Source organism: Mirounga leonina, unplaced genomic scaffold (assembly GCF_011800145.1).
Source record: "Mirounga leonina isolate KUSES-001 unplaced genomic scaffold, KU_Mleo_1.0 Mir_101414, whole genome shotgun sequence".
Lineage (NCBI taxonomy): Eukaryota > Metazoa > Chordata > Mammalia > Carnivora > Phocidae > Mirounga > Mirounga leonina.
This window is the reverse complement of record NW_023270121.1, coordinates 2,364,223-2,389,150: the sequence shown is the minus strand read 5'-3', so window position 1 is coordinate 2,389,150 and position 24,928 is coordinate 2,364,223. Positions and strand designations below refer to the sequence as shown.

The 24,928-nt window shown below is 40.3% G+C and overlaps 1 protein-coding gene across 4 annotated transcripts; it reads left to right on the top strand.

Moving 5' to 3' along the window:
• Window positions 1–61: 61 nt before the first annotated feature.
• On the top strand, window positions 62–24,085 carry CSTF2 (cleavage stimulation factor subunit 2). 4 transcript variants are annotated; one of them, XM_035024411.1, is made up of 16 exons: window positions 62–195; window positions 1,286–1,364; window positions 1,699–1,868; window positions 2,576–2,712; window positions 3,188–3,307; window positions 3,422–3,559; window positions 4,846–4,969; window positions 10,455–10,517; window positions 12,892–12,951; window positions 13,132–13,218; window positions 13,597–13,738; window positions 14,529–14,704; window positions 15,283–15,590; window positions 18,845–18,955; window positions 19,896–20,021; window positions 22,704–24,085. In XM_035024411.1, the coding sequence occupies exons 1-15, from the start codon at window positions 138–140 to the stop codon at window positions 20,016–20,018; spliced, it is 1,896 nt and encodes a 631-aa protein (XP_034880302.1). In that variant the 5' UTR covers window positions 62–137; the 3' UTR covers window positions 20,019–20,021; window positions 22,704–24,085. The 4 variants fall into 4 exon arrangements, with proteins under 4 accessions (XP_034880302.1, XP_034880377.1, XP_034880420.1 ...); XM_035024614.1 differs by having other exon boundaries at window positions 139–190; window positions 22,704–22,914; XM_035024486.1 differs by lacking the exon at window positions 13,132–13,218 and having other exon boundaries at window positions 22,704–22,914.
• Window positions 24,086–24,928: the final 843 nt, after the last annotated feature.

Genomic DNA, 24,928 nt, shown 5'->3' with positions numbered 1-24,928 from the left:
ACGCCAGGGGAGGGGCCATGTGTACGCCCCGCCCAGGTGCTTCCGGCTTACGCGCCGTGCAGAAGCGTGTTTAGCGCAGAGCTCACGCGCCGTACGGAAGTGTGCTCTGGCGCACCGGAAGCTGCCGGAAGAGAGCGATGGCGGGTTTGACTGTGAGAGACCCTGCGGTGGATCGTTCTCTGCGTTCGGTGTTCGGTGAGACGAATTCGTGGAGCCAAGCATCCGGGAGGGACAGAAAGAGACAGGGAGCAGCAAGGAATGTCCCCTGCACCTCTTGAATTGTTGCAGGAGCTGGTGATGGGTCGGGCTTGCAGCTCTACCTGCCTATCCTTTGGGGCGGCCAATCTAGTGGACTCGCGGGCAAAGTGATGCTCTCTTCCCCTGAGGTCTCAAAGCCTTTCCATGATGTGGCTGAGGAAGTTAAACTGGCGTTCAGCTTCTATGTGTTTCTCCTTTTATGAGCTTCAATTATTGTTTGGAATCGAGGGCGCATGGCAACTGCCGTACTACTTCTCACTCCCTATCCCAGAATACAGATTATATGCTGAGTGTATAGAACTCTATGTCCACTTCCCGCCCTCTCAAAAGGACTTTCATCCTCTGCTTTTTACCGTAACATTTTAGTTCGATACTGGTAGCGGCCACCGGGAGTCTTAAAGTGGATTGTAAATGAATGAATGAACGAATGATTAAGATCTCGTCGAAGAAATTTTAAAGAGGATCAGGTCTATTCTGAGTAATCTTTTCAGATGAAATAAGTTTCTTTTAAGTACGTGTGGTGATTTTAAAGCACCTTTTGGAAAGAACATAACAAAACAGATTAGAATAATTTTTAAACATCCTCCACTACATTCATGGTTATTCTTGAGTGTGTGTGTATGTGTGGAAATACGGACATAATGTGCCAGTTTTTAAAATACCAAATACATTGGTATTTTTAGTAGTTACCGGTAAGACTTGCAGATCTTCAGGTAAATACCAGTGCGAAGGTATTTATTTTCACCGAAGTTAAGGAAAATCATAACACTTGTCAGATAAGTCTGAGAACTTTTAGAAGTGCCTATACCTTTTATATTTTAGTCTTAGTGGTTTATTTGTTTTGTAATTAAAGTCAGCAGACAAGATTGAAATGTCTGAAATACCATGGAACTGGGATTGTAGGAACACTATTTTGAGGTAGTTGTTACATTTTCAATGATATAAGTTCTGATTCTGTTTACTTTCTCACAAGGGAAATAGGTTACAAACTCAAGAGTTTTAATATATTGTCTATTTTCTTTCATAGTGGGGAACATTCCATATGAGGCTACCGAAGAGCAATTAAAGGACATCTTTTCTGAGGTTGGACCTGTTGTTAGTTTCAGGTGAGATTCTCCTTTGACTACTTGGGGTTTTCTTTAAAATCACAAATTTGGCCCTTAGTAATAATAGCAAGGTTTTTACTGGTGACTTTTCACATGCATCCTTCTATTTGTAACAGCTTTATTCAGGTATAATTCACATACCATACAACTGACATTTATTTTTACTAAAAGATACTTTTTTTTTCATTTAAAAATGTTTAAAAAAATATTTCAGTGAAGCAGTCAGTTATAACGTTATTTGTCTTACAGTGGACCAAATTAGAACATGGCCATGTTAGCAGGAACACTATATGTGTGTAACATTTGTGCCTGATACTTGGTTCTGCTCTTCCAGGTTGGTATATGATAGGGAGACAGGAAAACCAAAGGGTTATGGCTTCTGTGAATACCAAGACCAGGAGACAGCACTTAGTGCCATGCGAAACCTGAATGGGCGTGAGTTCAGCGGGAGAGCACTCCGAGTGGACAATGCTGCCAGTGAAAAGAACAAAGAAGAACTGAAGAGTGAGTATGAACCTGATTTGTACGCAACATGAATTAGTAAAGATGTAACAATGAAGATTTTTCCATTTGTGATATGTTTTAGCACTCACTGAAATGGTTAGCCTCGTAGCTTCTTGACCCACTTTAGGCGCCTGCATTAGGGAAGTGTATATCTTTGAGAAACAAGGTAAAGTTGACTTTAGAAGTCCTTCAGTTGTGAAGGAGTTGGTTGACAGTTGAAGATGAATTCAGGCTCACCAAGTCATTAGTTGCACTATGTCATTAGTTTACCACTGCTGTAACGGTTTGTCAGATCTGTAATTGGTGGGATTACTAAGGCATTCTGGCTTCTTTCACGAGGCAACAGATCAGGGATTCCATTTTGAAATTAGCATCTTTTTCTATTCTTTTGCTATTAAAAATTAGCATCTTTATTATTTCTCTTCTGAAATGACTTGTCAGAGGAAATCGATATGCCTCATCCCTAATTCAGGTTAACATTGTCCACCTATGTGATCCTAGTCCCAGCTTTCTTCTGAGAGCAGAAAATACACTCTTGTCACTTTCCTCTGCAGAAATAAGGACTTGCAAATCACTTACTTCTCAGTTCCAGAGAATTTAAAGTTACAACGGGTCCTGGAAAGGAAGCAGCCCTGGAAAGTAAATACTTGAAATGATTTAGCTCATAATTTTGCCTCCTTAACTTTTTGTACTTTCTTCCCGATCAGGCCTTGGCACTGGTGCCCCTGTCATTGAGTCACCTTATGGAGAGACCATCAGTCCTGAGGATGCCCCTGAGTCCATTAGCAAAGCAGTTGCCAGTCTTCCACCAGAGCAGATGTTTGAGCTGATGAAACAAATGAAGGTGGGAGGAGGCATTAGGTTAAGAACAAATCAAATCACATCAAATTTTTGAGGAGCTAATTGATCGAGTGAATGGAAATAATTCCCTGAGCTCAAATATAAGGTGTGCCTGTTGACCACCACTTCTTGCACCTTCAATATGCCATATGTGCACAGCATATTTTACATTTCGTACAAAGAGCTTTCCATTTTTTGTACACAGACACAACTATACAATCTGGCTTTTTGTGACCCATAGATATCAGATGTAGATATTCAAATGTGGCTTTTCTCCTAAATGGTGGTATTATGGTATTTGAAATGCCTCTTCCTTCTCTTGCCTGACATGACCAAAATTTTGTGTGCTATGCCAAAACCGATGATAGCTTAAAAAGCTTCTTGAATATTATATTTCTCAGATGGGAATGGCTCTAAATCGCTATTAATTTCTAAGTACTAAGTATTGAACCTGATGATGAATCTATTTATCTTCTCAGCTCTGTGTCCAGAATAGTCCCCAGGAAGCACGGAACATGTTGCTTCAGAACCCTCAGCTGGCTTATGCTTTGCTACAAGCACAGGTAGTGATGAGAATTGTGGATCCAGAGATTGCCCTGGTGAGTGCTTCTTATTCTTTTATGGAAACGCCACGGTAAACCTTGAGTGGGGTAGGAACTGCCTGATTGCTTTGTTAAGCAGACAGCTCATAGATTTGTCTTTTCGTTTTTTAGAAAATTCTGCATCGCCAGACAAATATCCCAACGCTGATTGCAGGCAACCCTCAGCCAGTCCACAGTGCTGGGCCTGGCTCAGGATCCACTGTGTCAATGAACCAGCAGAATCCTCAGGCCCCTCAGGCCCAGTCTTTGGTAGGGCTTTATCTCCTAACGTTTCTTTTACGTGTTTTGAATGCCATTTTCATGTTAAGAAGATAATACTGAGAGAAGAACAGTCAGGAGCTGAAGATGATAATTTCAATTCCCGGACATAAAAGCAATTTTCAGTTTGCAGAGTACATGGCATCTGTGCCAAGTTTGTGAAACAAAGAGATCCTTCCTGTGTGTCCTTTTATATAGGCTAATTTGATATTTATGTGCATGTGTGGTACTATGGTTGGCACTTTGTTATTCTACATCCATTATCTCATTTAGTACTTAGACTCTAATTGAATGAGGTTGGCACTCTTACTATCTCTTTACCAGTGGTAAAAAGTAAAGCTTGCTTGCCAAGAATGACACAAAACTGAAGCCATAAGAAATCAGTACATTTGAAAACTGAAAAATTTCTGTATAGAGAAAAAGAAAGAAACTGTAAAGACAAATGACAAATTGGGAAAAACTGTTTGCCACACACATGACGGACAACAGGCTGATTAAGAGTTCTTAGTCATGTTCAAGAATGTTTATTGCCACATTATAATAGTGAAACATCGAAACATCCTAAATGTAAATCAGTGGAAGAATGGGGAAAATGTTGTATATTTATCCAGTGAAATACTCTATAACAGTTAAATAAATTGCACAGGTCACCATGAATGACTTCCAAAAACCTAATTCCATGTAGTAGTAAAGATGAACTAGGATACATGGTATTAACACAGATAACTCAAAAGTTACAAAAGTGAAAATAAGTGACTGTGGAAGCCTTCCCAAAATATGGGATGTATGTGTTTGCACATATCCCAAAACCATGTTGAATGAGTTGCAAATATGTCTAGTACATAATGATTTACATACAATTTCAAAACATCTGTAAAAATTCTTAAGTGCTTGTCTTAAGAAGGGGACACAGGATGCAATTGGGGAAGACCATAAGGCAGATTTCAAATATATATAATATATTTATTTCCTAAACTGTATATTTATTTTCTATGCAATTTATATATCTGGAATTTTTCATAAGAAAAGTGTTCAACCTCAAAATAAGGTAAACATAAACAGAAAGAACAGTAATCTACCATTTTTTACCATTCAGATTGGGAGAGGTAAAGAACTTGAAGTCAACCATAGGTGCCACGTATGGCCTCACAACACAGATCAGACTTGTCAGTCTCTGCTTTTAGAATATGGTCCATCTTAATTGTGTTCTATATAACCAGGCTCATCATGTGTATTGTCCAGAGGCATATACATACTCTGTTTTTTCTTTTGGTTAGGGTGGAATGCATGTCAATGGTGCACCTCCTCTGATGCAAGCTTCTATGCAGGCTGGAGTTCCAGCACCAGGGCAGATACCAGCAGCTGTAACAGGACCTGGTCCTGGTTCCTTAGCTCCTGGAGGTAGGTTTCAGTTACAGTCTTCACCATTTTGGTATTTTACTAAAGTTTTGTTGTAGCAAATGTTCTAATGTCGCCAAATTATTATGTGGTAATGAGATCTTTATATAAAATTAATACACAGCTAGGAAGCATATATCCAGGTGGAGGAAATAGTTGATCTCTTATATACAGAGAGCAGGGAAAAGGACCACAAAATGGAAAAGTATGGTAACACTTCCAAATTAACAAGGGGGAAATGGAATAAATGGAAACTAGCCAACAAAGCCAGCAAATAGAGGGAAAAGAAAACAACATTGTGGAAGTAAGTAATAATAAACATAGAATAAGGAGGAAGGAATAAAATCTCATACAGTCATTATTCTGCTAATGTGAATGGACTGAATTTTCCCACTAAAAGCCAGAGACTTAGATTAGGTTAAAAGGCACATTAAAAAAAAAAAAACAGACACAGAATACAGAGTCACATTTGTTATTATTATATTTAATAGATACGAAATTGCGTTTCACTAAATATAATCAGACCAAACAACAAAAGGAAAAAAGAATTTTTAAAACTGTATATTTTGGGGCACCTGGATGGCTCAGTTGGTTAAGCAACTGCCTTCGGCTCAGGTCATGATCCTGGAGTCCCGGGATCGAGTCCCGCATTGGGCTCCCTGCTTAGCAGGGAGTCTTCTTCTCCCTCTGACCCTCTCATGCTCTATCTCATTCTCTCTCTCAAATAAATAAATAAAATTAAAAAAAACTGTATATTTTGATTGAAAGTGTGTATATAGAAATTACTACTGAGTATTGCTATTATGCTTGTAGCTTTTTATCATTCAACAATCATAACTAAAAAAGTTATGAGTGAAATAGTGGTTCCCTATATGAAACTCCTATATGAACACATGATATATATCCATATTTAAAGTTTCTTATGCAACATATTTGCCTCTTGTTAATTTATCTAATCTGGGTTAGATTGACTACAACACTACTCATAGAGCATAATTGAATCTAAATTGTTCTGTTTTGTAGAGAAACTGGTCTATAGAGCAAGTTGACAAGGAATAGAGGAAGGGATTTTATTTTATTTTATTTTTAAAGATTTTATTTATTTATTTGACAGATAATGAGAGCAGGAACACAAGCAGAGGGAGTGGGAGAGGGAGAAGCAGGCTTCCCACCAAGCAGGGAGCCCGATGTGGGGCTCGATCCCAGGACCCTGGGATCATGGCCTGAGCTGATGGCAGATGCTTGACAACTGAGCCACCCAGTCGCCCCTAGAGGAAGGGATTTTAAAAGAAATTTCAGCAAACTCATGATTTTCATTTATCTATAGAGTAAATATCTTTCAGTGAAAGAAACAGATTCTGTATTTTATACATTTTTGAGTCATGGGTGCCTAACTTACCTTAAAATATCACAAGTTGAAATGTGGCCCTACTACACATGACAAGTATGCAACCCATGACATAGGCAGCTCATAACATGAGCTGAAAAACACCCAAAGTCGTCTGTATCCTGTTCAGTGACAGAAGTGCCCTGATCATGCACTTGAATGTGACAGGAGTGTCAAATTGCTGTAAAAGTTTCTAAGTGTCTGCTCTCCATTTCTGTACTTGTCCTGAATTGTTAACATACAGTGTGTGGATCAGCGTTGTCTGTGGACCACACTTTGAGTACCTTTGTACTAATAGACAAGTAAAGATATTGAGGAATAAAGTAGTGGAACCAATAAGCACGATTTATTATGGGAGATTTATGTCTTTTGACTGAAGAATACACTTTTGCCCCCAAATGACCATGGAACAGTTAAAAAAAAACACATACTTGGCCATAAAATAAAAACAAGTTTAAAAAGTAGAGATTTTACAGGCCACATTCTCTTAATATAAGCCAATAAAATTAGAAGTAATTTTATTGTAATAAAATTTACAGTAATAAGTTACTGAAAATAACCTTCACTTGGAAAAATAAGGAATATACACTAGGTAATCCTTGAATTAAAGAGAAAATAAAAAGGAGATTTATAAATTACCCAAAAGACAACAAAAAGTGTATCTTATACAAAAAAGTATGGGAAATAGTGAAGGCAGTACTTAAAATGAATATCTTCAAATGCCTGTGTTATTAAGGAATAAAGGATCTCTACTAGTTTTAAAGAATTAAGAAAATAATTTTTTAAAGAAACAAGAGATCGGGCGCCTGGGTGGCTCAATTGGTTAAGCAACTGCCTTTGGCTCAGGTCATGATCCCGGAGTCCTGGGATCAAGTCCCACATCGGGCTCCCAGCTCGGCGGGGAGCCTGCTTCTCCCTCTGACCCTATCCCCTCTCATGCTGTTTCTCTCTCTCTCTCTCAAATAAATAAACAAAAATCTTTAAAAAAAAGAAACGAGACCAAAAAGAGGAAATTAATAAATACAGAAGTTGAAAGTAAATGGGAAAGGAACTTAAATTACTGGATTTTCAAGTGGTATTTTTTGTGAGTTTGTAGCATTTCTATTTCTGAAGTTATTAAAACATCACTCAGATTTTTTTTTTTAAAGATTTCATTTATTTTTTGACAGAGAGAGAGACAGCGAGAGAGGGAACACAGCAGGGGAGTGGGAGAGGGAGAAGCAGGCTTCCCACTGAGCAAGGAGCCCGATGTGGGGCTCGATCCCAGGACCCTGGGATCATGACCTGAGCCGAAGGCAGACGCTTAACGACAGCCACCCAGGCACCCCCATCACTCAGATTTTTGAAATACCCTGTACAAAACTCCATTGACAGTTGGTGAGAAGGAGAAACAACCTAGTAGAAAAGGAGGCAAAGAAAATGAGTAGGCACTTAATAGAAGAGCAAATCCAAATGGCAACAAAAACAAATGCATTTGTAGTCCTGGGATTGCAAATTAAATTACAATATTTCACTTTACTTAAACCCATCAGACGAACCAAAGTCTCAAAGAGAGATGACACTATTGGTGGGGAAAGTGGGGATCATAAATTGCCAGGAGAAATGTGAAGTGTTTCAGCCTTTTTTTTTTTTTTAATTTTTTTTTAAGATTTTATTTATTTGTCAGATAGAAAGAGAGAGAGAGAGCACAAGCAGAGGGAGTGGCAGGCAGAGGGAGAGGCAGGCTCTGTGCTGAGCAAGGAGCCCGATGTGGGACTCGATCCCAGGACCCCGGGATCATGACCTGAGCCGAAGGCAGACGCTTAATGACTGAGCCACCCAGGTGCCCCGTGTTTCAGCCTTTTAAGAAAGTAGTCTCACATTTAAAATTCATGTACACTTTGACCCACCAATTCCACTTCTGGGAAGCTAGCCCCATACAAATAAAAGTGCCATCATGTGATAGTGTATAATATGAGAAATTATGCCCGTAAGTCCTTCTGCCACTGCTTTCCTCAGATTCTAAATCTTTGTATTGTTTTAGTGAATGGTCTGAATAAATCAGAGAGTGGTTTGTGGTTAGAAGAGACCTTTGAAATTATGTAGACCTGTGGTTCTCAAACTCTAATGTACAGTAGAATCACCTGATTAGCTTATTAAAGCACAGATGCTGGTCCCCACCGCCAGATTTTCTAATTCAGCAAGCCCGAGGTAGGGCCCTGGAATTTGCAGTTCTAACAATTCTTTGGTGATACTGACACTTCTGGTCTGAGCAGCACATTCTGAGAACCACTGGTTTAGACCAACTCATTCACTTTACAGATGAGTAAGCATGGGCAAATGTTAACTTTATCAAATCACTTGTTCAAAATCAGTTACTTACTAGTAGGGGTGGGGCTAGCACGGGTTCTTAATTCATGGCTCTTTGGTGCCTGGCGTATTAAATGGAATAAGAGAATATGATGTGGGGGCGCCTGGGTGGCTCAGTTGGTTTAGTGTGTGCCTTCAGCTCAGGTCATGATTTCAGGGTCCTGGGACTGAGCCCCATGAGCCCTGCATGGGGCTCCCTGCTCAGCAGGGAGTCTGCCTCTCTCTCTCTCTCCCTCTGCCCCTCCCCACCATTCGTGCACGCTCACTCTCTCTGAAATAAATAAAATCTTAAAAAAAGAAAGAATATGATGTGTACTTGATCTTTTAGTTAAGTATTAATGAACTGCAAACAGTTCAGCTTGTCTTTTCTCCCTACTTACAGCATATAAATTTCCTTTGAGGAAAAGAGAATTATTGCTATGTAGAAAGGACGAGACAAGGACTTGTGGTACATAATTATTCTTTGTATAGCAGTCCTCCTATCCCAACTGGTTAGGGTAGAGCAGTGGTTCTCAACCCTATTAGACCCTGTGGCCTCTTTTTATTTTGTAATGACTTTTTACTATCCTGAAATGAAATGCACAGATGTAACCTACTGAACATGAGTTCCCCAAAAAATATAATGCCCTAACTATAATATAAAGAAGTTAAAAGGAAATTAACCTATAGTAAAGAATATTTTTGATATGCACGTGGTCAGGCACAACTACACAAGAAACCAAAAGGTAGCAGTCAGATGCTTGCACCTATCCCATCAGTGTAAAAGCTACAGATGCAGACAAATACAGGTATGATGTTTTGGCAGCTCAAATACCAGAGGGCTGGGGCGCCTGGGTGGCTCAGGTTAAGCGACTGCCTTCGGCTCAGGTCATGATCCTGGAGTCCCTGGATCGAGTCCCGCATCGGGCTCCCTGCTCAGCGGGGTGCCTGCTTCTCCCTCTGACACTCCCCCCTCTCGTGTGCTCTCTCTCTCATTCTCTCTGTCTCAAATAAATAAATAAAATCTTTAAAAAAATAAAATAAAAAAAAACCCAGAGGGACTGTTGACATTAGTGTTGTGATTTTCTCAAATGGTGAAAACTTTTGGTAAAGTTCTTAACAAAACAAAATGCAGTACCTGGAATTGACTCAGTAATTGTATTTCTGGAAAATTCAATATATGTGTGTACAGCTGTAAATAGGGCAAAGAGCTTTTTTGTTTACAAATATGGCAGACTTAGGTTCTAAGTTCAGATGACTGTAAACAGATTTTCATTTGTGTTAACGTTCACCAAGACATTTGAAAATTTTGCAAGACAAGATAATTCTGGATTTTGGAGGACTATCTCAGACATTGCAAGGCATCTAGTATCCCTGTTGGCTTCTCATTAAATGCCAGCCATGCCCCATAAATCTTTTCACAACTAAAGTCCACAAATTTACAAAATACCCTGGGAACAGTATTGCCTCCTCTGAGAGGAGTTTTGTGGGCAAGTGCCATCATTCTCCTATATCACAGAACTTCTGCCAAGGTTTTAGTAACCAATGAGATTAAGTATTCTCATTTAACTCATTTTTCTGTCACTGAAGCCTAGAGTTTACTAGCAAACTTTATCTTCTGTATAACTGCATTGTTTAGTGATAGTTATGATCTTTCTTTGTAGTTTTCTGCCTGGGAGGCAGAAGAAGGGAATTTGTTAACTCAGCCACTGTCCTAATTTTTTTCTACATGGTCCTAATTTGTGTTTTTCTTTCCTTCCCTTTATCTTCTAGGAGGAATGCAAGCCCAGGTTGGAATGCCAGGAAGTGGACCAGTGTCCATTGAACGGGGACAAGGTAAATAAATGTTAATATCTGATTAATGTGGACTGGACTCGGAAATGTTGTATTTATCTGCACTGTCTTAATATGGCAGCCACTAACCACTGGTTATTTGAATATTAAATTAATTGAAATTAGGTAGAACTTAAAATTCAATTTCTCATCACACTAGCCACATTCCAAGTGTTCGACGGCCACATGTGGTTATGGCACCACATACTGGATATGGCAGATATAGAATATTTCCCTCATTGCACAATATTCTGTTGGGGACAGCGCTAGTCTAGACTTTCCATCTAGTGACTCAGAGCCCAGCTCTACAAGAATCAAAGCAGATGGATCCTTTGTTTCTATTTAATTTATATCACCTTTTCATAATAGCCTAATGACACTGCTGGCATGTTCTCTCTCACCCTTGTGGATATCTGTTGACTGAGTAAGGAGCTTTAATAATGAGCATGTAACATGTAGAAGCCTAAATCTAAACCACAGAGAAAACTGGGAGGGGATCAGAGGTCTGTGAAGCCTACTTGGTAAGGGTATGTTGTACTGTGTCAGTAACACTGGATACCACAGCAAGAGCCACTCCAGAATCTCCAAATTATTTCCCTCTGTTGCTGGAGTTTGAAGAAACAGAAAATGCAGTGGTTTGGTTGAAAACAACGTTAGGAGGAGAGAGAGTGAGAAAACAGAAGCAACTAACAGTAAAACTGAGGGCATACTATGGGCCAGGCACTTTAATTTTCATAGACAACTGTGTGAGTTAGGGGGCAGCACCTCAGTATTCAGATAAAGAAATGGAAGCTCAGAGTTTTAAGTTACTTATTCAAGGGCACATGGTAAGTAAATACTGCTGAGTAACGTGGACAGGACTTGGGGCACTCATCTCTTCCAGCTAGTAAGTGGCAGAGCAAGATTCTGAAGTCTCTGACTAAAATCTTCCTCTTTCTGAAAATCCACACCGCCTCTATTAACTTCCAGAAACACTCTTCAGTGTCTTCCATTCTTACTCATGTTGTCATCGTGATGAGAAAGAACTGCTTTGGGCAGCACAGAGAAACTTAAGTTGTTACTTCTTAGCATATGGCCTATAAGTGAAACCCATTTTTTAAAAGCAAAATATTAAGGTGGAGCCTGTGTACTATATTCCTCGTCTACGGTTTGTCCCTTAGGGTTGGTTGCTGAAGTGACAGAACGGATCATCTGGTCAGATGGTTGACAGTGGGACAAGCTCTTGACCAAATGCCTCATCTAAGCAGCCTGTGCTTTTGTGCTGTTGTGCCCCCACGCCCTTGACCACTCTCAGTAGATGGTGTGTGCACCCACAGTATTTCTGCACTAGGGAGAAGGCATTGGGGTTCCAGTCATATTTTTCTTCTTCCCAAGCCATCAATCAGTCAAAACTTCAGCCGTTTAATATATATTTCCGCAAGACCTCTTTTTTCCCGCTATAGTTCTCTTCATCTCTCTGGGTCAAAAGTTAGCAAAGGGAAATGACTTGAGTTCTGAAGGTATATGAGGTGTGTCTTCTCGAAGAGATAAAGTGAGATGAGTTTCTTTTATAGTTTTTGTTCAGTACCCAGCAGAGGAAGCAAGAATCTTTCCACTTGTACCCAGTTTTCTTTCTTTTCCTGGAAGCCATACTTCTTATGCACCTTTGTAATGATAAAAGGAGACAGTGAGATTAGTTTAAGAAGACACTTCTTGCCTTCTGCCACCTCTGTGTAGTGTTGGTGCCCTTGTCATCTCATTAGTCTTTGTCTGCTGTTGTCATGGCGTTTGGTTATCACCGGGGACTCGTAGCAGCGGAGTATTTTTTGAGGAGTGATATTCTCTTTCTTTGTCTAAAGGTCATTCGCTGCATTTCCCGCAGAGATTTTTGTGCTTTAAAATACGGCAAAAAATCGTACGGTCCACTTCTGTTATGGGCCTCTTCAGAAAAATCTTGCCTTCCAGATTCAGTACAATCTCTTTCATGTTTTGCTTATGAAACCTTGTTTATGTTCTTTGCCTAACTAGAGGTTTAGAACCATACTTTTTATGTTTTGTTTCTTTTCTTGTAATGGTATAAGGAGATTTAGGTGGACTCGTAGTAGCAGAGGTGAAAATGGAGAGTGGCTGAATAAAATCAGGGGCCCACCGGTTTCACCTTAGGAGGCAATCTCATTACAGCAGAAGAGTTTCAGATCCCAAAGAAGCCACTTATAGGAAGATTTTGTAGCCTGGGGCAGGCTCCTGAACTCTTGGCTTTTTAATTTACATGTGTAAATCTCCACCGTCTGTATGTGTATGATTCTGTGTGTGTGTGTGTGCGCGCGCGCGCGCGTGCGTGCATGCAAGCTATTTTAAGTGTCTGCTCTTTCTCCTTTTGAACTTACTGCTCACCTAGGAACCCTACAGCACTCGCCCGTGGGACCCGCCGGGCCTGCATCAATTGAGCGAGTTCAAGGTACCCATTGTATCTGCGGGTTTCCTTTTGCTTGTGGTGTTCAGGGTGGGACGTTGAGAGGACAAGGGCTGCTTGGCAGTCATCCTCACGTTCGGAACCCAAAAGGGTAGTGTTTTGGGCTTTTGTTTTTACATTTTTTCCTGTTGGGGCCACACGCCTAAGATTGACCTCTTCACACAGGGCAGAGAACATGGATGATATGGGCATCTGTCCGAGGCTGTACTCCCTCCCTACTGGTGTCAGGAGGCTTGGATGGAATAGCAGTCTGTAAGGAGACAGCAGGTTCTTGCAGAGCCATGGCAGTGTTCACATATGCCAAGACCCTACCTCTCTTTTGTGACTCTGGTCCTTGAACTAAGATTGATTATAAGGAAAACCAGGAGCCTAAGTTTCTTCAGGTTGCAGTGCTAGTCCTTGGCAGGTTGCTCCCCACTTTGCTCTTTATATAATTCCATCCATACCTCTGACATGGCACAGATGCTGCCTACACCCTGCTTCTGTTCTTGAGCTGCAAGAGGAGTCTGCCTTGGTGAGGTTTCACCCGCTCTCAGGTGTCTGAATTATGTTGTCAGTGGTATATAGAGTCATTTCTTGTTTCCTTCTGTGTCCTTCACAACAGTAACTCCCTGTTTGTTTCCCTGTCAGTGCCGATGCAGGACCCCAGAGCCGCTATGCAGCGTGGGCCCTTGCCTGCCACCGTCCCAACTCCTCGAGGTCTATTGGGAGACGCTCCAAATGACCCGCGTGGAGGCACTTTGCTTTCTGTAACTGGAGAGGTAGAGCCTAGGTAAGCGCTAACATAGAAGGAAAAGACTGCGGGGATCCGAACTTTCCCTTTGTCTGAGAACACTGTCATTCTGTACCTGTTTGCCTACTTCAGCAGATAAATAAATATTCATGGCCGCTGTCCGAGACTAAGGATGCACTTCTCCTTGGACAGAACTGTATCTGTTGAGTATGTCATTTTGAATGAACCATGGCTACCCGAGTCTTTAGAAATTGGAAATTCTAGCACATACCCAAACGGGAAAAACTTCTGTTGCTTCTCGGTAGTAGCAATAATGATAAGATGATGATGATTGATATGAATGGGGATTATGCCTCTGACTCTGCTGTAAGTACTTTACTTAGATCATCTCATTAAATCCACACAACAGCCCTGTGAGATTGGTACCAATACAGTCCTATTTTACAGATGAAGAAACCAAGGCATAGAGAAGTTAAGTAAATGTGCCCAAGATCACACAGCTAATAAGGGATAAAGCCTAGATTTGAACCTATAGAGTAATCCACGTTCTTAAGCACTGTACTACATACTCGTTCTATACAATGGATATCCATTACCTCCTCCTTAATTATGAGTGCCCCAAGCAAATATGAAATTCTAGAATACGTGCGTTTATATCTCCATAGCTTTTTTTTTTCTTTTTGGACCTGTTTGGTGTTTATTCTCTTAACATTTATAGACTGATGTTTGCATCAGTTCTTTGATTTTTTTACTTACTGATCCTTCTGGTTGACTCTTTTTTTTGTTGTTTTGTTCTGTTTTAAAATGTAACATTTTTCTCCATCTCTAGAGGTTACCTGGGACCACCTCATCAGGGTCCACCCATGCACCATGTCCCGGGCCATGACAGCCGTGGCCCACCCCCACATGAGTTGAGGGGAGGGCCATTAGCTGAGCCCAGACCTCTAATGGCGGAGCCAAGAGGACCCATGCTAGATCAGAGGGGTCCACCCTTGGATGGCAGAGGTAAGGGGAGACCATGTCACAAGGCCGACTGGTAGTTGTGGGCTGATAATAAACCCAACTCTCTTAGGTTCTAATCTGGGATAAAGAAGGCTGGGGCAGTGAGATTGGCAAACATATTTAAGATTTATCTGCAGACCTGTAAAACTGGGAAGGAGAAAACGGTCTCGTGTACAGTTGACTGTTGAATAACACGTTTGAACTGCGCAGGTCCACTTACACATAGATTTTTTTTATATATAAATATAGTGCAGTACTGTAAGTGTATTTTCTCTTTAACGATTTTCTTAATAGCATTCTCTTTTCTCTAGCTTACTTTATTGTAAGAATGCAGAACAATACACATAGCATACAAAACAGGTGTCATCAACTGTTTTATGTTTTTGGTAAGGCTTCCAGTCAGCAGTAGGCCACTAGTAGTTAAGTTTTGGGGGAGTGCTCCAATCCTTGCCTTGTTCAAGGGTCCCCTGTAGTTGGGGGGAGACGTGACTGGAGGAATAGATTTCTTTCTTTGATTATTGTTTCTTTTTGCAGTAAAGATGAGTAGCTACACAATGGTTTTCTTACAACTTACTTTACAGGTGGAAGAGATCCCCGAGGCATAGATGCACGGGGGATGGAGGCACGAGCCATGGAGGCTAGAGGATTAGATGCCAGAGGATTGGAGGCCCGTGCGATGGAAGCCCGTGCGATGGAGGCCCGCGCGATGGAGGCCCGCGCGATGGAGGCCCGTGCGATGGAGGCCCGTGCAATGGAAGTCAGAGGGATAGAGGCCAGAAGTATGGATACAAGGGGCCCAGTCCCTGGCCCTAGAGGCCCTATGCCTAGTGGAATCCAGGGTCCCAGTCCAATTAACATGGGCGCAGTTGGCCCCCAGGGATCCAGACAGGTATGTGCGATACTCACTTCTTGCTTCTACATGAAATCGTGATCTATTCCGGAATTGACCGTTGAGCCTGACTATGACTGCTTTCTGATTTGGGCTATTTCTCAGCTTGTTAGAACAGGAAGATTAGAAAACTCCCTTCTTCTAGTTTCTTTGTCCCTTAAGGTGGTTATTTTCTGGCCACCAGGATTGTAGCAACCTTGTCCCACAGTTTAAGGAGTTCTTCCATTCAGAGCAGAGCCCCTGCAGATTTAGGAGACAGAGTGTGTATCACTAGAATCTAGGCATGGATAATTTGAAAAACTTCCCCCAAGCGATTCTAACGTACAACCGTAAGAACTGCATTAGAGCATGTGAAGAGCTATTAGCAGTCATTTCGATAATCTTAGGTTTGCCGAAACCTATTTTAGTTTACTTTCATCACATAGCCTAAGTGAACAGTGGAATATGAAAGGCAGGTTTTACTAACGTTCACCTTAAAACCTATGGAACTGAATTCTTATCTCTTCTTTCTCCTTATTTGGCTCTCTCTAGCTAAGTGTATATGGCGATCTCTGATCGTCTATGTGTTGTCATCTCCTCCTTCTCCACACACAGTTGGTTGTGGGGAGATGGTATGTGTGTCTGTTCCCTGAATTTGTATGTGCTAGCACCTTCGTCTCCCTCTTGCCCCTCCTTCCTCTATGTACTTCTTCTCTCTTCCCTCTTCCATATGTTTATGTGTCTTGCTCCCCTGTGTGTGTATGTGTGTGTGAGACAGAGAGAGAGAGGGAGGGAGAGTGTCACTGGAATGGAACATGTCAGTCATCCAGTTCTCTCATTTTATAGGTTTGGAAACTGAGATCCAAGAATTCAGGTGGCTTATCCAAATTCACACAGCTAAAAAGTGACAGAGCAAGGAGTAGAACCCCCTGTTTTTTTCAGTGTACCACTCAATCCTGTTATCTGCACATCATGTATTGTGTGTGTGTGTGTTTACCTCCCCCTCTTTAATAGGAAATACGAATATGTTGTTTTCTGGTACGTGTAAAAGAAAACTGTTCTCCTTTTTTCAAATTGTGCTTTTTAAAAATGTGTCTGTGGGCCTTGATGTTTATTCTGCCCTCTAGGATCAGTAGCCTTATAATAGAAATGGTTTTTATTCATTTATTCAGTCATTCAGCAGATATTTATTTGAGCACCTACTGTGTACCAGAGAGAGCTCTAGGTACTGAGGATATAGCAGTGTGAACAAAACAAAGTCCCTGCTCCCGTGGAGCTTGCATTCTAGCTGGGGAGACTGACAACAAGTAACTACATGATGTCGTTATATAATTCTGTCAGTAGTTTTGTGGAGAAAGACATTGAAAATAATGTTTGGAAGACCATTCTGGATAATGTGTTGCTGTTTTGTCTCTGCTAGTGCTTGAACTCATTACTCTGTAATATTAGGTTTATATAGTTTTCATTAGTAGATTGTATAAAGCCTATTGGATCTGAGTGGAAAAAAATAAAAATTTTATCTTCAAACTTTTTTTATACTGTTTAAATTAATATGTTTACTCATATATAAGAGATAGTGAGACCCTTGCTTCCTCCCCTGTATCCATCTCCCCTGTGACCCCCATCCCCTATAGATCATTGCTTTTATTCAATTTTGGATGTATCTTTCTAACAAAGAAGAAGATATTAGGAAGAAATGCATCTGTATTTCCTTTCTTTCACTGTTCTGTGCTTTGTTGTTTTTTTTTTTAACTTTACAGTATATCCCTAATTCATAATTTTAAATCAGATTTTAAAATGAACTCCAGTTCACCTAGTTGGAAATTTGTTAGTTAAAAGGCTTATTATTACTAGGGTGATTATATGACTTACCCAAACAGGGACATGTTTGGAGTGAGAGTGCTGTTAAATAGTTACTCTGGGGCAAAAGCATAAACTGGGACTTAGGCAGACCTTGGACGTGTGGTCACCTATATTGTGACTTGTCTGCCTAGAACATGTTGGCACTCCTGGAAACTTTATAAATGGCCGTTATTGAATGGTTAGCTCATGATAATAATACCTCAAATTAGTATTAACTGTGAAGCTTCCAAAACGTTGTTCTCCTAGATGTTTCAGATCTGTAATGTAACATTAAGGTTCAGACCGGTCTCTGGATTCAGTATTGATAAAGAACAGAAAGTGATAATGAAGTGTATTATGCTTCCTTCCCTTCTTAAACAAGATAATGAAAAATGATTTTAACCATTTTTGATTACTCAAGGTCATCATTGAATGTGCCTATTATTGTATGTGCTATAATAGAAAGTACAGTTACCTCCTGTTTGGTTTCTGGTCTCCTTCACCATCAGGCTGTCGCCTGGCTCTTCACATTGCTGTCATGGTATCTGCTCCTAACAGTGTATCCACATTTCGTTTTGTGCTTTGCTGCTTCTGATCTACTGGGGAAGCAGGTAACTAAGTTTGTTCACAGTTTGTGTTTCATAAGAGTACCTAAACTGGGTGAATGCCTGAGTGTGAACATAATAACAACATAGGGACCTTTAACAGTTATTCTTGGTGCTCTGAGGCCTTTTCTTTGGGTTCTGGTGGTCTTCCCAAAGATCGAACTCACTGAAGATCTTAAATAAGTATGATATAACTGCATTTTGTTCTTTTAACTTGAGTCATTTCTTGGTCTGTATCTAGCAGAAAGCATCTGCTGCATATTCTCTCTGGAAAGTTATAAAAAGCAAATGTTGAGCTAATAGCAGTCTTTTTCCCAGAGGCCTTCCCATCTCCTTTCTGCCTCTGCCATAATGATCGTCTCTGCCTTACTTGTGGGATAGGGCCCTTTGGGGCGAACTGCCTATGTCTTATTGAACTAGAGGTAGGCGGTATCTCTGTGAATGAAGCTTCCCCAGTGGACCAGCATACATTATCTCTAGAATCTGCTGGCTTTCATTTCTGTTTCCACTGAGCACTAGTTTCTAGGATGTTCTCAGTTTTCTCTGTGCTTATGCGGCTGGATTTTGCTTGATTTGATGGTACTGTGTGATATTTGTTGATGATGCTAGAGCTGCCGTAAGCAAATGTGTCTAACTCGCTAGTTGATCTCTTGCTAAACCCTGCCTCCTGCCATTGCTAACAGTAGGAAATGATCTTCAGAGTCATTAATTTGCTTTTTTTTTTACTCATATCCATAATGAGATCATATCTTTCACATTGCTGTTACTGGATTCTGAATACTATATGAGAAGTTCTGAAAACTCTCCTCCTCCTCTCTGTGCACATAGGTCCCAGTCATGCAGGGAACAGGCATGCAAGGAGCGAGCATTCAGGGTGGAGGTCAGCCTGGGGGCTTTAGTCCTGGCCAGAACCAAGTTACCCCACAGGATCATGAGAAGGTAAGCAATACTGTCTGTCTCCAGAGGCATACATCTTTTGGATTCCTCTTTTCAGTTACGATGTGGAGGTCCTGGGTCTTTAGAGTTCATTTGAAAGTGATATTTACTCTTACAAGTTTTTATGATCTTGTTATCTGAATATCTGTGGGCCTGGTCTTAAAATTCTTAAATGGATGTATGTAAATGGCAGCTTATCTTACATTTCAGACTCATCGGCCAATAACAGTTTTTTGTGCTGATTGACCTGAAGCTCTAAGTCCCTTTTCTTCCCCTCCCCTTTCTGTTTTATCCCTAAAAACAATAGCAGATTCCCCATGAGTATATATGTTTCTATATTTGACCATCATGGGGAGCTCACGTCTGATGGAAAGACTAAAACTTGTGAAAAAGAGAGACTTTTAAAGGGGGATTAAAGGGGCGCCTGGGTGGCTCAGTCGGTTAAGTGGTTAAGCATCTGCCTTCGGCTCAGGTCATGATCTCAGGGTCCTGCTGGGATTGAGCCCCACATCAGCTTCGGGCTCCCTGCTCAGTGAAGAGTCTGTTTCTCCCTCTGCCTCTGCCCCCTCCCCCCACTCATGCTCTTGTGCATGCTCACGCTCTGTCTCTTTCTCTCAATTAAAGAAATAAAATAAAAAGTCTTTAAAACAGGATTACAAACTGAAGACTTCCCAAGGTCCATAGATAGCATGTTAGTCTGCAAGAACTTTGGGTTCATGCAGGTGTCTGTTTGATTTGAGTCTCCTAATCTTAGGTATGATTGTACTTGAGCTTTTCATTGTGCCTTTTCTCACCAGCCGGTTTTGGTTTGATTTGGTTTGGGGTGGGGTTTTTTTGCCTGCACTATTCTATGTGTGAGGTATCCTTCCTTTTTGGACAAAAGCTGGTGGTGGTTTTTTAGTTGCCATCATTAAAACTCATTCCCTTTCTTTTCTCTTCACAGGCTGCTTTGATCATGCAGGTTCTTCAGCTGACTGCAGACCAGATCGCCATGCTGCCTCCTGAGCAGAGGCAGAGTATCCTGATCTTAAAGGAACAAATACAGAAATCCACTGGAGCACCTTGAAAGGTGAGCAGACTTAACCTGCCTAAGTTGAACAAACTCCTTGTCCATTTGGGGTATTAGATACTTTCAGCCTTAACCAACAACATTTTCCTGATCTAAAGACTATCCGAGGCCCACACTCCTCGTGGCTAGACTCTTCACCCTTCATTAGGTCAGCCTCTGTCAGGGTAGGGAAAGGCAACAGGGTATCTGTTCAGTTGTTGAGTTGGTTGTAATCTTTTTTAACCTTTCTTTCCTAATGGCAAAAGTAACGTGATCACTTTTACAAAATGAATCAAATACCAAAATGGAGAAAAGTCGGGGTAAGAAGCTCTGCTTCCTTAATCTCCTTCCCCAGACAACCTCTAAGTGTAGTTTATTGTGTATCCTTCCAGGATCAGTTGTGTTATTTTACTCCAGCTGTCCCATCAAAATGGAGAAAATACAAAGCATTTCCATAAAACGTATAAATATTTTGGTTTCCAGTGTTTATTTAATATTAACTATTTTGATGGTAAACTGTTAGAGCACATATTTCAGGGTGGTGACCGTCCACCATCACCATCAGTCCCTTTACGTTTTAGAGGTTGCTGTACACTGCTGCCCTTTCTTTTTCTTCCTTATCTGTCAGATAAAACGGATCATAATCATGGAACCATCTGATTCCATGTATTGGCATTTCTTTTAAAAACCATTTTGCCCAATATATTGTATTTCATAAATAATTGTATTCTTGGGGAGCCTGGGTGGCTCAGTCAGTTAAGCATCTGCCTTCAGCTCAGATCTTGATCTCAGGGTCCTGGGATCGAGCCGAGCTCGATCGGGCTACTTGCTCAGTGGGGAGTCTGTTTCTCCCCCTGCTTGTGCACACGCTCTCAGTTCTCGCTGTCAAATAAATAAATAAATAATCTTTAAAAAAAAATAAATAATTGTTTTCTTTTTTCTTTAAAGATTCTTTTAGTTTTAAATAATCTCTGTACCCAACTTGGGACTCAGACTTACAATGCTGAGATCAAGAGTCGTATGCTCTACCAACTGAGCCAGCCAAGCACCCCAATAATTCTGTTTTCTAAAAACAGTTTAAAATTCACATTGTCCCAGTGTCAGCTGGAATATCACATTTTGAATTTCTACTTGTTACCCCATCTGTATTATAATCCCATTCATATATTATCATATAATAGTGAACTCATTTACAGTACTTAGCAGTCTTTACCAAATATATTGTGTTTTAATCCATATTTGCAAAATTACTAAAACATCTAAACTGGAAATATGCTTCATATCTGTATTTAGACTTTGTTTTCTTAATAATTTTATTTATTTATTTGACGGGGGGCGGGGAGAGCACGAGCAGGTGGAGCTGCAGGCAGAGGAAGAGGGAGAAGCAGGCTCCCCGCTGAGCAGGGAGCCCGAAGTGGGGCTCAATCCCAGGACCCTGGGAGCATGACCTGAGCCGAAGGCAGACGCTTAACTGACTGAGCCACCCAGGCATCCCTGTATTTAGACTTTAAATGACTGAACTATAATGAGAAGCTATCATAGATGGATAGCTAGCCAGACTTTTGGTATGACCACTACTTTACCTTTTTAGTCCAGATGCCCAAGGCCATTTTTTTTTTAGTAAAAGTATAGACTATTATATTCAGAGGAATAGATTAAAAACTGTTCTCCTCTTTTACTTTTTCTAATTTATTTATGTCAGAGAAGGTATTCCCTACAATATGGGGAAATTACTCTTTTTAGATAGTGGAGACAGAAATGTTTCTGAAAGTTCTTTCATTACGTATTCTAGCTTATAAGATATTTCAAAGCCTTGCACATACACCACAGGGCAAAGGTTTTTGCTTGTTTTACATTTTATTTTGAAATAATTATAAATTCACAGAAGGTTGGAAAAATAGTACAAAGAGCCTCTTGTACCCTTCCCCCAACCTCCCCCAGTGATAACATCTTGAGAAGCTGTTGTGCAATACCTTTTTGGTTTGTAGTACAAAACCAAGAAACTGACATTGGTACATTACAGTTAGCTAGACTACAGACCTTATTCCATTTTTACCATTTTTTAAACCTACATTCAGTTTTCACCATTTTTTAAACCTACATTCATGTGAGTGAGATGTGCTGTGTGCATGTAGTTCTATACAGTTTTACGTGGGCAAGGTTTTAATGTGTATTTGCTGTTACCCGTGCATACTGTGGCCAAAATGTTGGCTCTCTGTCCATCCGGTACCTTGCTGGTTGTGATCCATTTCTGCTATCACTTGTGACAGGTCTCTCTACTATTACTGGTAGATCAGTGGTTTTCAACCAGAGGCAGTTTTGCTCCCTGTAGGACATTTGGAAATGTCTGGAGACATTTTTCATTGTCACAACTTTCGGGATATGGTATACTACGGGCATTCAGTGGGTAGAGACCAGAGATGCTTCTAAACATCCTATAATCGTAGGATATCTCCCCCCCCGCCCCCCCGCATAACAAAGAGTTCTCTGTCCCCAAATGTCAGTAATGCTGAGGTTGAGAAACCCTGCTATAAGAGGTGATTACTTTGGGGATCCTGGAGGCAGACCCCTTAGGAATCTCTCCCTGGTGATTTGCTCTTTTGCATAGCCTCCCTCCCCTGCTTTGAAATTTTTTCTCCTGATGTTTGGGAAAGAGAACTTTGTCTCCATTTCTAATGGCTTTCTCCCAACTTTTCCTTACAGGTTTTCAAAAATACCTGGCAACAAATCGGGAAATTAATTCCATAACTTTGTTGAAATGTTGCAAAAAGATGACTTCTGCATCCTAACCCTTGAATGACTCAAATTGGTGCCAGGTGGAGGATTCCCATCACCTTCTCTCAGAACAAAATCAGTTCATTCTGTTGTCTTAGTTTGTATATTTTCTGTGACTTGAAATAAACTTTGAACACAATTTTAGTATACTGCAAATTGATATACACGACCTTTTTGCTTTTAAAAGGCTGAACACCAAGGGTGAAACCTTAGATGTGTTTTCAACCCTTACCGCAGTATTGTACTTTAATGTTATATTGCCATAGTTCTGTTTTTCCTTTAAGTTAACCACTTATTCTTCTTGGTGATATTTGAGAATTTCTCAGAAGCAATGTTTTCTGGAACTTAGTTTTTGCTTTGTTTGCTTCCAGCAGGAATAATATTTGCCCTTTGAGAACTTGCTAGAACTTCTGAGTTTACTGGGAGAAAATAGCCCCTGCTTAGAGCTATTAAATGGTCAGAAGGCCAACAAAGCAAAGAGCCTAGCAGAGCAGTGTATTTAGTTTAGGAAAATCTAATGATCAAAATGCACTTTTTTTTATCAATAGCAGGTTTATTCACATGCATATTTCAGAGCTAAGACAAAAATGTTATATTGGCACTGGTTCAAGTGTGTCAGCAACACAGGAGACTGTTAACATTTACCTGTCTGTTCTAAAACTCTTCAGTCTTGGTAGTCAACCTTAAAAGTTAAAGAAGCCACTAACTTTTCACATGTTCAAGACGAAGTAAAAACTAAATAGAAATCAAAGGAACAAAATACATTTCATTCTGCCTTCTAGATAATCACTAACTTATAGCCTTCCCCCATAACCAAATTTATTTTGGGAAATTAAAACATAGAAAACCCTAAAACTTTTACATTCTTCTCATTTATTTTAAGAGGACCAAGTGTAGATCACAAGCAGTCAGATTGCCCATTAGGCCTGCCCCTGCCTGCTTCCTTACAGATGGATATGACAGTAATTAGTGCCACTCGCTCTGACCTATGGCTCCTACTACCTAGTATTCTCTCTCTCATAGTGGCATTAAGGAGGAACATGATTTCTCTCCCATCAGGCCAACCTCAAGAGGTTAAGAGATGCCTTAATAATTAGTAAAGTTCCACTGGAACTATTCTTTGAACCTATTTATATTCTCAGAATCCTACCCTCTGGGTGAGGATTATGGTCAAGTGAATTAAAAGCCTGCCATAGGCTTAGAGAATGTAATAGCATATTGCTTACATGTCAAGCAAAAGAATGCAATGATAATCAACTTTATGAGAGACATTGAAATTGAGGGATTTTCTATTCTGATATATAAACGTTTACTACGACAAAAATTTGCTGAATAAGCTACTTCATATTACAACCTAGGAAGAAAAACGCTCAAAACAGCTGAGGAGCTTTCTGGGACTCCTGCTCATCCCCAATTCAGGCTTGGATGTTGATTATACATAGGATTTATTATTATCATTACCTTTTCTGCCTACTTCCATGAATATTCTAGGCCTTAACATGTTGATTTTAGCAGTAGTCCTATCTCAAAGTATTGATATAGTTAGACATTGAAACCGAGAGTGAAGCCTTTCTCATTAGGAACTCATTATGTAAGTTTCAAGGAACACTAAGATTCCAGATCAAAATCAACGAAGATCAAATTATGTAGTCAGCAGTTGTCTAAGAGGAACCAAATCATCCAGGTTCCATTGTGCATTTTCCTAAAGCCTTATTAAATTTCATTTAGATTGTTGAAATCCAGGAAATCAGCAACAGCAGGGATATTCCAATCTGTTCCTACGGAAATATCCATTACTATTTTTTCTGATGTCCAATTAATAAATGAAACACAATTAGCTGCCGTGAGTTCATGACACCTTTGTTTTGTTCAGACTAGTTACTGAAAATGGATCTTACTAATCCTTCAAGTCATACAGATTTTTGGATAATTAGAAACAACCATCTGTTCATTTTTGGTCACTTAATGGTAGAGAAATAGGTGCTATAATGCTAATTTAGTAGAAACAGTCTTACAAATTTAATCAGTTGACTTGTCTTTGGGCACAATGAAGTATGGGTTTTTTTTCCCCTCTTTTAAGGGCCCCTCAGTCTTCGCTTCTACTGATCACAGTGTCTACTAACATCCCAGAGCCAGGTGGATGGGAGAAATAA

What these genes read in the sequence shown, in the direction of transcription:
- CSTF2 (XM_035024411.1), top strand. Translation starts at nt 138, where the DNA reads ATGGCGGGTTTGACTGTGAGAGACCCTGCGGTGGATCGTTCTCTGCGT. An exon ending in GGACCTGTTGTTAGTTTCAG is followed by an intron (nt 1,365 to 1,698) that starts GTGAGATTCTCC and finishes CTGCTCTTCCAG; the next exon opens with GTTGGTATATGATAGGGAGA. An exon ending in GAACAAAGAAGAACTGAAGA is followed by an intron (nt 1,869 to 2,575) that starts GTGAGTATGAAC and finishes CTTCCCGATCAG; the next exon opens with GCCTTGGCACTGGTGCCCCT.